The sequence below is a fragment of the Muntiacus reevesi genome, chromosome 21 (genome assembly GCF_963930625.1).
Source record: "Muntiacus reevesi chromosome 21, mMunRee1.1, whole genome shotgun sequence".
In the NCBI taxonomy this organism is placed as follows: domain Eukaryota; kingdom Metazoa; phylum Chordata; class Mammalia; order Artiodactyla; family Cervidae; genus Muntiacus; species Muntiacus reevesi.
The window spans coordinates 48,170,381-48,187,433 of NC_089269.1; the positions used below are offsets into that span (position 1 = coordinate 48,170,381).

General features: G+C 44.1%; 1 protein-coding gene across 1 annotated transcript in view; it reads right to left on the reverse strand.

Annotated features, from left to right (window-relative positions):
* The window catches only part of TIAM1 (TIAM Rac1 associated GEF 1), a 187,506-nt gene that overhangs the window by 120,132 nt on the left and 50,321 nt on the right, over positions 1-17,053 (reverse strand). The window contains exon 5 of the mRNA XM_065913560.1: positions 11,061-11,233. Coding sequence (XP_065769632.1) covers positions 11,061-11,233 — 173 coding nt within the window. The remainder of the gene's footprint in view (positions 1-11,060; positions 11,234-17,053) is intronic.

The following is a 17,053-nucleotide window of genomic DNA, read 5'->3' on the forward strand; positions in this document are numbered from 1 at the left end:
TTTTTAAATAAATATATTCATCAAGTAGGGGGTCCATGGGATGATTTTACAGATGAAGAAACTACAGCCTGGTCAACCTGGTCAAAGCAGGGATGACAGTCATTTATCATAAACCCTGATCTCTTTCCATCCTTTTTTTTTTTTTAATTTTAACATGCTACATACACCACTCCAGACCCCTTCAGCTCTCACCAACTGCTCTAAAAGCCTTGCTGTGGGGTCTTTAGTGTTGCCCACTCATTCTGAGCTCTCCCTAGGGACACGGGGGGATGGGATTTTCCTGCTGCCTTTGAAGTTAGGTGTGGTCACATCACTTGGATGCAGTCAATGAATCCAATAGAAAAGTGAAACCAGGTACAGGCCCCTGTGCCCTTGTCTGTCTGTCCTTCTTTAACTGGAGGATAATCGCTTCACAACGCTATGCTGGTTTCTGCCATACATCATCATGCGTCAGCCACAGGTGCACACACGCCCCGCCCTCCTGGACCCCCCCCCCCAATCCCACCGCTCTAGGTGGTCACAGAGCGCCAAGCTGAGCTCCCTGCATCCCACAGCACACTCCCACTGGCTGTGTATTTCACATATGGTAACACGTATGTTCCCATGCTACTCCCTCGATTCGCCCCACCCTCTCCAGAGGAAAGTCAGAAAGAGAAAGAGAAAGACGGCATATTACCCCACGTGTATGGAATCTAGAAAGACGGTACCGATGAATCTATCTGCAGGGCAGCAATGGAGATGAAGGGGCTTCCCAGGTGGCACTGGTGGTAAAGAATCTGCCTGCCAATGCAGGAGACACAGGTTCGATGCCTGGGTGGGGAAGATCCCCTGGAGGAGGGCATGGCAACCCACTCTAGTATTCTTGCCTGGAGAATCCCATGGACAGAGGAGCCTGGAGGGCTAAAGTTCAAAGGGTCACAAGGCGTCAGACACGATGGAACTGACTTAGCACTGTAATGGAGACCCAGAAATAGACTTGTGCCCTTGCCTTTTGAAGTAAAATGCTGACTCAAGAGTTGATGATTGGGAAAGATGAAAATGTAGAAACAAAGAATAGCTGCTGGGCTGGGGAACTGGTAACAATTTAGACCAAAATTCTGCCACAGGACAGAATCACCCAAACTCCCAGTTCCCTGAAATATCCAGATAAAGGCCTGATACACATTCCAAGTTGTTTTTACAGGAAGCAGCCCCCTCTCCTCCAGATGAAAATTGCTGACACAAAAACACAAACCCAAGACTGGTTGAAACCAGAAGACTGATGATGCCTGAAACTTCACCTTGATCATCAACCAATCTGAGAACCGTCCACGAGCTAATCACACCCTACTCCTTGAACACTACAAATCTCCTCTTCACTATGCCCCCCAGGGTGAGTCACACAGTCTCGAGGCAATTAGCCCCTGTGGCCCCCTTTGCCTGGCAAAGCAGTAAAAGCTACTCTCTTGTCCTTCACCCAAAACTTTGTCTCCCATGTTTCTATTCGGCAACAGTGAGCAGAGGCTGAGTTTCGGCAACATAAGCAACGTTACTAGTAAACGTGTTACTAGTAAACAAAAGCCTGCTTCACCCTATTCGGTCCCTTGGCCTACAGTCCTGGAAGTCCTGGAGGAACAGACACGGCTTCTGTCCACCTGGGTGCCTAAGTGTGAGGATGAGAACAGCGTCATAGCCAATGTCTTATCAGACACATGGCAGGAACAAAAATTTATGTTAAGCCACAGAGATGTGAGGGTTTCTCCTTACTGCAGCATAACCTAGCCTGTCCTGACTGATGCACTAGCAAAGTAAGAAATTCATTCTGAAATAAGCAATGCATTTTGTTTTTAATTTCTTCTTGGAGTTCAGTTGTTTACAGTGCTGTGTTATTTCCCACCATACAGCAAAGTGACTCAGCTACATATCCCCTCTTTTCTGGATTTTCTTCACGTTTAGGTTACTACGGAGCACTGGGCAGGGCTCCCAGAGCTATACGGCGTGTTCTCATTAGTTATCTATTCTTTACATAGTATCAGGAGTGTATGCATGTCAATTCCAAAGCTTTTTTAACAGTCTATACAATATACTCCAAGAGGAGCCATAGCCTGAGAGGTTCTGCAGAACAACAGCTTTTCACTCTCTTCACTTAATGAAAAGAGAATCCCATCTTCTTTCCACATGTGAGATATTCCAACGAGCTCAGTCAAGGGCAACACCTCCATTCTCCTGTCAGAGGGTATATTTGCCTCCCAGTTAAGAGGTGGAAATGGAGGAAACTGATACCAATTGATGAAGCCAAACATCCTTTGAAAGGTGTATATTTAATTTTGACAAGGAGCCATCCTGGAATTAATTTATTTAAAAGAAAGAAGATGGTGGTTGCCAGGGGTTCAGGAAAGCAGAGTATTGAGAGTTCAGCGGGTACAGAGTTTCAGTTCTGCAAGATGAAACGAGTTCTGGAAATGGATGGTGGTAACGGTTGCAAAACACTATGAATTACCTAATGCTGCTGAACTGGGCACTTGGAAACGGTTGGTATGTTCTGTTATTCTATCACAACTGAAGTGCTTTTCTAAAAAAGACAAAATAAAAAGGGGGGAAACCTACCAAGTCTCATAATCTAGAGAAAGATGTTTAGAAAATGCAATCACAGCTTTATGAAAAATTTAACAAGCAGTCCTTTTAACTATTAAAGATGCTCAAGCCACCAACCACTTTTGAAAGCTGTCAGAGATGTAAGGCAGCTCCGTTAGAGAGAATTTTTGCTCCTGCTGTCCTGTCTAAATAAAACAGTGGTCTTTGCCATTCTCCATCATTAGGACAAATCAATTTCTAAGAAAGACAACCACCCAATGAGCTTTTCAGCAGAGTCTGTCCCTTAGCTGCAACATACACAGGGTTATGTGTGTAAGAGACGGTGGGTACAGACCTCGCTGACTGCTGTCAACAGCAAGTTGAGTAGAGACGATTCTTGACAAGCTTTCTGGCCACATTACAGGCTGAACACTTCTGACTTGATCACAGCAGACCACTCACTTGACACAAGGTTTTCCAGTGTGGCCATGCCAGGATCTAAGCTCTGACATGCTAGAAAAAGCTTTTCAAAGCTGCTCACCTTGCATCACCTTTGTGAACCAGACAAGTTTAATCAGGGTCACCAGGTCCGCTCAACAGCCCACCATCAGAATCTGGTGGTCAAAAAGGCAGGAAGGAGACCCTCTCAACTTCTGCCACGCCCATCGCCTCTCATTAAACAGACAGCAGCAGGCAGGTAGGGAGAGGGAATCCTGTGCTTTCTCCTTCGCCTGCTGGGGACGCTATAAATACTGTATAAAGTTCAGTGAAGGAAATAGTAGAGTTCTTGCCAAAAGAGGAATATAATCAACAAAAAAATGCATTCTGCATAAGAGCCCTGTTTGAGCACAGAGTTCCCCTTTGAGCACAGTTAAGATGAAGCTCAGGGCTTCATTATTTAAATAGATCCAGCTTCAATTATCCAACTGAATGGAGGATACTTTGTGATTTCAGATAATCAATGGTTTTACGTGAGTGGCAGGAAAAGGGAAATTCATTCTAAACAAGAGGACTAGAGAATATATACCAGGTCTAGGAAACTAACATTTTGCATCATTTGAGTGTATAGGAGTGCAGAAAAGATTGTAAAGTAGGTTGAACTTTTGTCCACTTTAAAAGAACAAAAAGGAAAAAGAATAAAGTTATGTATTTTTTAAGATGCTAATTGGGAACGAAGTTCCTGCAAGAGTTCCTAAAAAAATCTTTTTTCTCACTGATTTTTCTGTTTAACACATTTTAGAGTTTTATTATATAAGGGTCCATTAAACTATCATTGTTAACACTTATAAAAGAAAATTATAGATATAACCCCATATTTGTAACCTGAGGCTCATCTCATCTACTGGAGAAAAGTCATGTAACTGGGCAACCCTCTACCCAAGATGAACTCTTTAAAGAAGAGAGGCTTCAGGCCCCAGGAAACCAGACCCGAAAGATGAAGGAACTGTTTACTGCAAACAGGATCCATCTCTGGCCAGTTGAGTAACCCCCAGGAAAGGTCAACAAATATTGTCTGCTGGGGCCCCCTTCACCAAAGGCCTCCAGTAGGTGTCAACGTGCACCAGTGAGACCCAAGTACTTCTTTGGTACCTCGTATTCAAATGTGATTAGACAACTAAGGATCACCAGATACGTGCTGAAAGCCTCCAGCATGAAAGGCAGACACGGAAGCACACGGAAGAGTTCACACGGTGAGTGTGATGCACGGGGCCTTGAAAGAGGCAAGACTAGAGCGAAAGGATCCAGGGCAGACTCCAGGGAGAACCACAGTGCACATCAACTACCCAATAAACCCGAGAATTTTAAAAACACTGTGAAGTAACCAAAGAACAAGCAAATTAAGCAGAAAAAAAAAGATAGTCATTAACTACGGGCAAAAAAATAAATAAAATGACAGTCCACTGCTCGGCTCAGCAGCTAATGCTATCTATACGATCACACAGCATGGGGACGTCAGAAGAGTGTAACGGGGACTGCTGACCGAACCCCGAATTTTCATGAAACCACACAGAAGATGAAGAAAGGAGAATTTATACGTAACACGGCTAAGTATTCACCTATCATCAACTAAACCAGTTGCTGTTGTTCAGTCACTAAGTCACGTCCAACAAAATCAGTAGCTAATCTAAGGTCAGTTAAGAAACAGAATTGAGACAGGCTGAGACCTAGGACCCGGGACTGTTTGCTGTGATGCTGGCACTCGGACAAACACCAGCTTCAGCAACAGAATACAAACTCTAAGGGACTAAAAATAACTGCATATATGTGCAGTTGGGGCAAATTATGAACAAGATACAGAAAGACCAAAAACACAACTGCCACCTCTGAGGTGTCAGGAGCAAAAGCAAGGTCCTGCGCGTGGCCGCTGAACATGGCACCAAAAAGGGGGTGGGCAGACCACCTAAGCCACCCCTCTGGCCTGACCCACCTTCACCCCATTTAAGGGACCAGCTTGCCGCCATCAAAGAGCAAGCAAAGGAACCTGTTACTTGCTTTCACTCACTCCTGCTGCAGCAGGAGTCCCAATAAAGCCTTGCCTGAACTTCTCGCCTGGTCTCTATCAATTTCTACTGATGAAGGGGTCCAAGAACCCTGGTCAGTAACAGTATAAGCATATTGATGAGAAATGAAGGTAAATGCAGGAAAAATTGAGCAAACACACATGCCAAAACACCCAGTTAAAACAGCTGAGTAGAGTTGCTTTAAGGCAGTGGGTAAGGAAGGATAAGAAGAGAGGTTCACTGTAGGTAGGTCTTTTAAGGTTAACTGAATTCTTCAAAACTATGCACTCAGAACAGAAACAGACCCACAGACAGAGAAAACAAACTCATGGATATCAAAGGGGAAAGGTAGGGTGGAGGGGGAGAATAAATTAGGAGTTTGGGATACAGACTATTAAATACACAAACCATCTATAAAAAATAAACAACAAGGTCCTACCGTGTAGAACAGAGAACTGTAGTCAATATCTTATAATAAACTATAATGGAAAAGGACCTGAAAAAGAATACATATATATACATATACCTGAATCACTTTGCTGGCACTCAAAAAAGGCAATATTTTAAATTAACTATACTCAATAAAATTATCTGTTTGTATTAACTTAATACAAATTTAAAATATTGTAAAAAGGAAGAGGAACACTGGTCAGTAACACATTATTTGAACAATATGTAACAGTATACTATGCCACAATCGAGTGCAGTCACAATTGTACCTCTCCACTGTACTGTTAACATATGTGGAGAAACCTCTGAACAAGCAGCAGGGCCTGCCCCTCCACACCCATACTCTCCAACAAGACGCTCCTCAGAGCTGGGCCAATGGGTCCTCATGCTTTGAAAAGGCCCCCTCTGGTGCATAAAAAGGGCAGGGTCCAGCAGGCACCCCTTCAGGGAGCTCTATGATCCTCCATCCCAAAGGGGGCATTGATAAGAGGCCCTAAGGAGCTCTTGGACATACACCTGTGAGTCTATGGCTCACAGGTCATACCTGCTATTTCTTTTCACCAGATTGCATGACATTGAGCCACCAGAATAGTACTGACAAGCTTATCTGGGTGGAGTTCAATCCTTCACAGAGATTAAAAAAATTTGGCCTGGGGTTCCACACATGCTGGAAGTGACCCTTCGTCACAGCTAACCTATGCCAAAACCGAAGGGAAGTATTGCTAAAGTGACTGGCTAGAGGCAGGAAAATGATCTACAGTGGGGGGAAAACAAGACTTAGCTAGAAACGAAGCCAACACTTAACGAAGACCAAACTTGGAGTCTGTCATATCTGCATATTTTAACTCAAAGTTAAGAAGGATATAAACACCACGGAAGATCAAATTAGCATCCTAGATGATTTCATTAGAAGGACAAAACCCACAAAGATAAAATTTCGAAGAGCTAAGTTTAAGTTCTGCAATTTGGAGTTTTCAGAAATCTATTAAAATAAGATGACAAGGATCTTGACATGGAGGGTTTACAGACCACAAGCTGAGCATGAGTCAACGGTTTGTTGCGGTTTCTAATAAATTAAGGAATTGACACCAGCATCATGGAAGAAATGAGCAAGCAGGAACTGAAATGCAGGAGGACAGGGTGTGGGGTCCTGGGTCACAGTTACGAGGAAGAACATTCAGGAAAGGAGCTGGACCACAGGGAGCCTGGCTTGGACACCTCGGGTAGGGAGACCTAAACAGGAGACGTGGCGGAGGGAAATGAGAGTGGTTTTCAAGTAGTTAGAAGGTTATGAGGATGAATAAGCATGAAAGGCTTACTTGAAACTCTGGGGGAAAATATGGAAGCAAACGGAAATGGCAAATGCCGCCAGAAAGATCGTATCATCGCAACGTGACGAAGAACTTTCTAGAACGTGGAGCCAACTAACCAAGTAGATGGACACTTCCCAGGGATGGGAGCCGTCCAGACTGGCCAGACTGACCACCTGTCAGGAGCCCTGTAGGGACGCTACCAGCCTTGAGAAGGAGGCTTGATGCTAACCTACTCAAGTCCAAATACGAAATCCCTTCTAAAGGCTTTTCTAACAAGTCCACTTGATGCTCCTGGTGAAAGATGATTTCCAGATCATTTTCTAACTTGGCTGTCCTTGTCCAGGGCATATGACACTGACCTTCACTGAATCTGATACACAGAGCCAAATGGGGCGCTTGAAGGTAATTCCCCAGAAGCTGATAAAACTCAAAGTTTTAGTCTTTCCTCAGAGAAGCCACACTCAAGTTCTGTAAAGATACTTATTTTAGAGAAGCACAGGGAACTAATCTCTTTTTCTTCCAGTTAAAATGCTAATTATAACACTTAGAGTGCGTTTGCTGTCTATCAGACACTTGACTTGCATTACCACATCTAATACCCAATTCAACATAAAGGTGTAAATTTTTTTTCAAGTCTTTTATAAATGCTCATGCTTTATAGGTTAGGAGTTTGGGATTAAAAAAAAAAATATATATATATATATATATTTATGCATGCTATACAAATGACACTATAAATGACAAGAAACTTTCTACGGAAAGGCAACGACCCCTTATAGATAATATTTTCTACACTTCCTTTTCTGCTCCTTTGGTTTTTGTTTGTTTGCTTTTGACTGCGGTGGGTCTCCGTCACAGTACACAGGCTTCTGCGGTTGGGGCGCATGGGATTAGTTGCCCCATGGCACATGGGATCTTAGTTCCCCATAAAAGATTGAACCCACGCCCCCTGCATCAGGAAGATCCCCCCTGGAAAAGGAAATGGCAACCCACTCCAGTATTCTTGCCTGGGAAATCCCATGGACAGAGGAGCCTGGCGGTCTACAGTTCCTAGGATCACAAAGAATCAGACACAACCGAGCAAATGAGCACGCCTGCATCGGAAGGCAGATTCTTACCCACTGGACCACTTCTTCAGATATATGATTCTAAATGATTTTCTACCCAATCAAGCATCATTCTTACTCTGTCTACTAACCATGTTCCCAAGGCACTGAATACAGAAGTTGAAAACTAATATTAGGATATGTTACCATAAAAGTCACCAAGATTTTTGAAACGGTATACAATATCCTCCAGTGATGGATGAAGAAAGGGGCAAGAGGAAACTGTGCTTTGTAGGTGATGGCGCCAATTCTGGCTTCCAGTTGGAGGGAAGAACACTAATTAAAATATTAATAGTTGAAATGCAGAAGCTCTAGCTTCCCCTTTGTGAACAGCATAGCACTTCTCCTATATAAACTCTCTAACATTCATGCCCATTCCCACCCCCATCTTGGACACAAAACCCCTTTTCTACTTCTGTTGGTAACACGAATCTCTTTTCCATGGGCAGCAAATCTGAATAACAGCATCAGATCAGCAGCACACAGACTCTGGAAAGTGTGCACTGAATTGAGCCCCGGGGCTGAAATAAGCTACAAATTATTCCATAATCATGCTCGCTCTCCCTCACTTTCGCCTCACCCCCTGCACACACAGGTTCCTTTCAAATTCAGCCCCTCCAGAGTCATGTGGATTACAATAAGTAGAAGGTAGAAAATGCCCTCATGGATCCCAAAGAGCAGTAATTTCCTCTGAAAAGGTTCATTTTGTGCTCTGTCCCACGTAAGCAGCATAAAAATTTCACCAAAACAAGAGGACACAGTGGTTTTCATGAATAAGGTCCTATGCTGCCACAAAAGAATTTTATTCAATGTGACCTATTGAGTATTCAGATTCTAATAGCAATTTTACGGCCAGGAAAGTCCTTTCAAAGGGAATTCACATGAGGAGTGTGTAGGTAAAAAAGAAGAACATCCTGAAATCAACCAAATCATCATCTAACTTGTACAGTGAGGCAAGGATAGCCAAAATCAAGTTACAAATTTTCAAATATTCCAAGTAAGTGGCTTAATTATAAGAAAGAGAAAAAGTCACTTTTTCCCATATCACTGATTCTCGCCCATGATCTTCTGAGGGTAAAAAGTAATAGTAATGGGATAAGTAATATGCTTAGACAATAAGAGGCTTTGGAAAACAAGAGGCTTGGTTTGAATCCAGCCCCAACACTCAGTAACTGTGACCTGGTATCCAATTATCAGCCTTTGTAAGCCTTAGCTTCCACAGAGGGGGTACACAATCCATATTAACTGGTTAAAATGTGGATACCGCTATAAGAATTAAGTGAACTCACACTGTAAAACATGTTCAATGTGGTGGCATACAGTAAGGGTTCAGTAAATATTTGTTTATTGTTGTTATCATGAGAGTAGTTAAGCATTTATCATTTGCAAGATATCCAATTAATCAATAAAAAGCTATTCCAGATTTGGAAACACAATGGTTTATAAGTTATATGGAAGAATATGTTCATGAGACAGAGCATGGAGATTTTTCAATAGGATACATAAAGAACTATCCATTAGTTCCCTTCCAACTTGAGAAATGAGACTACATTAAAATTAAAGTTTTGGTTTAACAAATACCTTTAAGAGAGTAGAAAGCAAGCCACAGGGAGGAAAAAAGACATTTGAATGCATATAATTAACGAAGAGATGATGTACAAAACAAACTGCTGTGAATCATCACGAGAAGATCAACAACTCAATGGAGAAGTAGGCAAGAGACTTAAAAACTTCACAAAAGATGATACTGAAATGGTCATTAAACCCAGAAAAATGTGCTCAACTTCACACTGATAGCTTAAAAAAAGAAAAAGATCTGACACGTGTGGACAAGGATGTAAAAAACTGGCGTTCTCCTGGGCTGCTGATGTGAGGAGGATAAATTACTTCATTCATTCTGGAAACTGACAGTATCTAGTACACCTGAAGGTGTGCGTATATCCTATGATCCAGCATGGACACTTCTGGGTATACACCACAAGAAGTGCAGACAAATGTATCATGAACACAGATACAAGAGACAGATACGAGTTCGATCCCTTGGTCAGGAAAATCCCCTGGAGTAGAAAACGGCAACTGACTCCAGTATTCTTGCCTAGAAAATTCCATGGACAGAGGAGCCTGGTGGACCACAGGTGGAATAACCTATTACTCTCTCTTCCATGCCTTTATTTCAACTCTTTCTTCACATGGCATATCCTCACCATCAATTTCACTCAAATCATCCCTGTTCTTCCTTTAACATTCACTGCCAAGGTTTACCACATCAAAAAGATCCATTTATTCCAATGTCTGCCTCCAATATTATATGTGAAAACTTTCAAGCATAGGAACTATGTCAAAATCTTCTTGGTATTCTCAATATCAATATGCATAGCATGCAGGAAACATGGAATAAAGGCTTGAGGACTTCCTATATTATTCCTATATTAAAAATGGAGAAAGCTTACTAACACACTAACACCCCAAAAAGTGCATCACAACGGACCTAATTCAAAGGATTCCCTATAAAAGCTAATGTTAACCATGAAGTGATACGCAGGTTAGTATTTTTTAACACACTTAACAGTCAGAATTCGGTAACTTTAAGCACAAGGTTCTGAGAAGATGAGGAAGAGAAACTAGTTGGGAAGAGTCAGTCATTTCCAGGATGTCATGATTTTACTTTATGAGTAATATTAGAAGAGAACACATTATGATAAAAAATTTTGACAGCACAAATCAGGTCTAAATTAAGGAATTCATGATCCGTGCTCTCAAGTGCCACACAAATCATATGAGATTTCAGTGAAAAATCCTTCAACCTACACCCCTCCTTCAGGCTTCACCAAGGTAAGTTCAATCTTTCCTGCAACTCAGCAGAGATGTTTATTTTGTCATTCATTATGGCAACTCAACGGACATGAGCAAACTCTGGGAGATGGTGAAGGACAGGGAGGCCTGGCATGCTGCAACCCGTGGGGTGGCCAAGAGTCGGACAGGACTGAGCGACTAAACAACAGTCACAGCATTATTGCTTCTCTAATGTGCAAAAGCTAGGCCCGCCCACCCAGCGGGAAACAGGATGAAACCCATAGGCAAGAGGGGAAGGTATCTGATCAGCGACGCGAAGCGCTCTGCAAAGGAGGCCCACACACCTGGAAGAGGAAGGCGTCGCCCAAGGAGTTGCTGAGGCAGAAGACGAAGTCCTTCTTGGGGTGCTCAGGGACCGCCTGCACGATGCTGTTCTCCACCCAGACGGCGTGCTTCGGGACGCTGTTGTGGTCGATCCCGGACCTGCCGTCACCCTCGTAGAAGAAGAGTGTGCACCCTGGGAAAACAAACCGGCATCTGCGTGAGTACTTGAACGTCTGCAGTGAAGACTCCGGCTTGTGTGCTGTCACTAGGAAAGGGCTGGAACTTAGCACAAACAGAGGGCGTAGGAGAAGGGCGCTACGCGTGCTCTAAGTCTTGGAAGGGCTTGTGTTAAGAGAGGATCTTTCTTTTTCTCCCCCTAATTGAAGCATAGTTGATATACAATGTTAAGACTTTTTTTTTTCCCCCAAGTCTTCATGGAATTTGTTACCATATTGCTTCTGCTTTATGTTTTGGTTTTTGGCCCAGAGGTACCATGGGATTCTTAGTTCTCTGACCAGGGATGGAACGCACACCGCCTGCAATGGAAGGCAAAGTCTTAACCACTGCACCACCAGGGAAGTCCCCTGTTAAGACTTAAATCTCAATGCCATCACGCGTGCCCTCCAGTTCTTCGAGATCTTACTTTCCACTTCAGAAGGTTTTGTCCCAGGTATCCTCAGAAGCATGTGGCGGGCTGAAGGCTCCTCTGACCAGTACCATGTACATGTACTCGGTCGCTCAGTAGTGTCTGACTCTTTGTGGTCCCAGGAGTGGCTGTAAATTCAGCTCCACGGGTCCGAAGAGCAAACAGTGCTGAGTGAGACCTGGCAGTCGGGACTGTCCCCCCTACAGCCTCCTCCGATTGTATCTCACAGGAAATGCAACCAGGAAACACCATCTATTGAGTTTCTTGACTGTGCCCTTGGTGAAAACAAAATATAACACTGACGTCAGGTGCTTTCAGGATAAGGAAAGAAATGATGGATTTTTGAGTCTCAGATTTTCTCTATAAAATGTCTTGCTAGAAATCAACCAAGGGCATGTTCTTCCTGGAAGAACAAACAACGGGACACCTGTATGAAGGTCTAGGGGAAGCTGGAGGCCTGGGCCACACTTAATTAAACCACGAAACGAGACAGACAGCCGCAGTAGAAGCCTGGCCTAGATTTGTGGCCAGCTGGGTTCCACAGATACCCTCCAACCACGGCCTGCATGTGAGGTGCGCTTTATTCGCAATTACTCACTGAGGACTTACTCTCAAGTCATCAAATTCAATTTCAGGGGAGGCCTGGGCCCAACTTTCTAATTCTTTTAATTTCAACATAAGCCACTTGGTCAGTTTTCAACATCTTCCTTACCACAAGCAAGGGCCACCGCTGATGGGAATCACAAAGTCCTTCCAAGGACCACCTCTTTGGCTGCAATATGAACTTCCACAAAGCAAGTTTCTAACTGACAGTGTACAACGATGGGGAGAAATGGAAAAGTCACAAAGGCCATTTTCTCCTAGCCCTTAACACTTCACAGGACAGCTTTCTCGGTGGCTCAGCAGTAAAGAAATCTGCCTGCCAATGCAGGAGATGCAGGTTTCATCCCTGGGTTGAGAAGATGCCCTGGAGGAGGAAATAGCAACCCACTCCAGTATTCTTGCCTGGAAAATTCCATGGACAGAGGAGCATGGCGGAATACAGTCCATGGGGTTGTCAAAGAGTCAGACACAACTGAGAAAATTAACCTAATATCTCACAGGAGCACGGAACAGCTGCTGAGGGCAGCGCCTCCAGCACAAATGCACACCACACACGGGCTGGCAAGTCCTGCTGCCTTCCCGCTGCTCCCCGTGATACCGCCTGACCACCAACTCAGCCAAAAAGTCTCCTGCGCGGTGCTCCTGAACGTCACGATTTTATAACTGTTGTCCTTGTATCCGCAAGTCAGGAGTTTCAATTCTCCCTCCAACCCATTCAAGTTATATTCACGTTTATTTCCCCCCCGAGGGTAAAGCCCTATGTTTTCTGTGACACTTATTGTTGGAAATGTACAGTGTTATGTAATTTTAGTAGGGTTTTATTTTGTTTTTATGTTTTGTGGGTATAAGTTACATACATATAATTAAACTATAGACCTATTACCCCAACACTATTTTTTTTTTTTAATAATCCCTCTTATTTTGAAGAGCTCAAGTTTCCACAGGAACACAGAGGTTACATTCAGAAACATCTGAATCTCGTCTTTTCATGTCTTAAGCTAGCATAGATTCAGAGATAGAAAAAGAAAAGAAATGGAAAGAAGAGGGTATCTTCCTTGAAATCTGAGGTTCCCGAGGTGGGGCACTTTTGATGAATGAGGGACATTAGGTGAAGTCTGGAGACATTTCTGGTTGTCACAACTTGGGGGTGAGGAACAGAAGTAGGTGGGTAATACAGGGGTCCCCAACCTCCAGGATCTAAAAGATGATCTGAGGTGGGGCTGATACAATAAAAGAAATAAAGTGCACCATAAATGTAATAAATTTGAATCATCCCCAAACCATCCCTCCCACCTCCCCATAGAAAAACCCGTCTTCCACGAAACCTGGTCCCTGGTGCCAAACAGGTTGGGTACCACTGACTGGACAAGGATACTGCTAAACATCCTACAATGCCCGGGACAAGCCTCATGACAAAGAACTATCCAGAAAATGTCAGCAGTCCCGCTGCTGAGAAACCTTCCTCTAAATAATCCTTAGGACTAATTATGAACAGATTCTTAACAGAAAGTGAAGAATGCAGCTTTATATAGTTAGAACAGAAACCGAAGCCTGTGGATAATGGATACGCAATGTCCACACACTGAACACCTGATGTCTCCCCAGTGCTGTTTCTATCATTTTTCAACGTTAGTTTACAGTCGCCCATGACAGTGGGTGGTTGAAAATCAGCTTCTCCTCAATTATTGACATGTTCCAACTTTAAGACTAACGTGAAACAGCAAGTCTGGGTACCACGCGCTCCCAGGTAACAGCTTCTTTACCTTCATCTTGAACATAATCTGTTTGCTGTTCAGTCATGGATGGAGACACTCCAGAGTTTAATTCTAAATAAAACTTTTGAAAAATTAATTATTCTATCAAAAGTGAAAGAATCTTTGAAGAATTCTCTAGCCCACAGTTTCCAGGGGCCCTGTTTGTTACTTCTCCATCTCCAAGCCCAAGTCAGCAGTGAGCCCTGCCTGTGAGTGGCAGGGACAAGCCCCGAGTTTGTCGATCTATAACGGGACCCGTCAGGAGCCAGAAGGAAAAGACTCGGCAGCTGTGTGTTCCAGGCTGGATCCTGACAGACTGTGTCATTCAGATCTGGGTCACCAAGGAAGTGCAGGCTTCTTCCTCTAATGGGCGTGTGGGCTGGGCTCCTGAGTGCCCACATCCTGCCTTCCTTGATCATTTATTCTCTAAAGGGACAGCAGAAACAAAACAGCCCTCCTTCCATGTCCCAGGTAAAAAAAATCACCTAATTATTTTTATCCTTGTGCCATTAACAGTGCTATTCTCAAATTTAGTCTAAGCATCACCTGGGAACTTTGTTTAAACCACAGATTCAGGGCCTGTCATGGGCTGAATCCTATCCCCCCAGGTTCCTAGGCTGAAGTCATAGTCCAGGGCCTCAGAATTTCACTCTATTGGGAGATAAGGGCTTTACCGAGGTAATTAAAATAAATGGAGGTTGTTCCAGTGGGTGCTAAGCCACTGTGACCGCTGTCTGTATAAGAAGGAGGAATTTGGACATAGACAGGTACAGACAGAGGACATGAAAGAACACCAAACCTACTGACACCCTGACCTCAGACGTCTAGGCTCCAGACTGTGAGACAATCCATTTCTTTTGTTGAAGCCACCCAGTCTGTGGTACTTGGTTATAGCAGGTCCAATACAGGGATTAATACAGGGCCCCAACTCCAATACTCTGGCCACCTGATGCAAAGAACCAACTCATTAGAAAACACCCTGATGCTGGGAAAGATTGAAGGCGGGAGGAGAGAGGAATGACAGAGGTTGAGATGGTTGGATGGCATCACTGACTCGATGGACATGAGTTTGAGTGCACTCTGGGAGTTGGTGATGGACAAGGAGGCCTGGCATGCTGCGGTCCATGGGGTCGCAAAGAGTCAGACACGACTGAGCAACTGAACTGAACTGGACCACCCTCAGACTTTGAGATTCAGCAGGTATGGATATAACCCAGGAAGTGACTCAGGCGACTGTGATGCAGGTGGACTTCTAATCATGTTGTTAAAAACTCAACATTAAGTAATAAAATGAAAAATAGGACAGGCTGCTAAAGGGAACAGAGGCTGTGGGGTCCAGGGCTGGGGCCCTTTGGGGAGGAGCAGGAGGTGGAAGAAGGGGTCTTTCTCCCTCAAGTCATCTCATCCCACCCCCCACGGCAGGACAGTGGATATGATCCAGGGCCCCTTCAGACACGACCCAATGGTGCCTTCAAACTAAGCTGAGGCAGGTCTCACGTGAGAAAGAATGGTAGCAGGTCTCCAAAAGTCTCCCACAGGAAGAATAACTGTGTTTCACAAGCAGAACCACGACATCAAATGGCCTTTTCACAATTCACAAGGGAAAATGAAAAGCAAAGTGTGCTCTGCATATGCATGTGTGTTAATCGACAAAATTAGCTCAAATCCAATGTTCCTGTATTTTGAACACAGATACTTCACACCTGCATTCAAAATTCTATATGCACTTTATGTAGACTATAGTACGGTATCCGATTTTGCATAGACAACAAAATTTAAAGTTTAATATCAATATTTTCTCAGGTTTTCCACAGGAGATACTATGGGTACCAGAATTCCACCTCTGTTCAAACTTTGAAACCACTAAGGCAGACTTTCAGAACGAGAAGAGGATATGAGAAAAGAACCCGTGGCTGACTCACGTTGGTGTATGGCAAAAACCACCACAATATTGTAAAGTAATTATCCTCCAATTAAAATAAATTAATCAAAAAAAAAAAAAAAAGGAAGAAGAAGACCCTGACTCTTTCCAAGACATCCTTAGAAGTGGAGCAACAAGATGTAATAACCCAACAAGTCTTAAAAACTAAAGACAGCATCCTATGCTAAACATGCAGGAACATTAGACACACAGCTCTTGGCAGAAAGGAGGGGAACCTGCCCTGCGCTGGCTGACAAGTGTAAAGACACCTCTACGGGACAGCTGGTTGCTCCCCAACACGCCCGACCTCCTTTCCTCTGCAGCAACAGCAACCCCAGTGCTCGGCTGGGCCCATTCCTGCCTCCCTTGCAGCTAGGTCGGACTCATTTCTGGCCCACGCGGTGGAAGCAGAAGAGATTCAGCCAACTTCCAGACTGCACTCTCAGTGCAGAGGGATTCACCCTCCACACCGCCATATTTCCACTGGAACTGGACCTGCTGGAGAGCTCTCCTGATCGTTCAGATGAAAACAGTGCTCTAGGGACAGTTAAGCAGTAAGACAAAAGGAACCCTGGCTTCTGGATGACTTCACAGCAGAGTCGCCCCATCACCCTTAGATGGCCTACCTCTGCTAGGTGGGAGGGAACTCAAGTCCTGTCTTGCTTGAGGCATTGTCACTATAGATCTCTGTGACACGCATCAAGACCTACAGCCGAATTAACACGCTCCCTCCCTGTTTCGCCAGGTATTGAAGCAATAGCAGGCACCACGAGTAATGCAACCCAGCCAAACCCTGCACAAGGGTTGACCTGCCCATCACTGAACAGAGCTCTAGGCTGCTGTGTGCCTCCAGGACTGGTTATTCCACACCAGCCACAGGTGATAAAACCCAGTATCAGATGGTGTAATGGGTGCACCACACCAGGTGAGCCCAGGCTTCTTTCTCTGGGACCCATCCTTCATGTTAGTAACCTCTCTAACCTCTCCTGCCATACATTAACCTGCTTCAAACCCAGCTTCTGTGAAGGATTCTAAGTGGGCTTGAGAAGTGTTTTTTCTTTTAAGACACAGAGCTCACAAATATGTTAC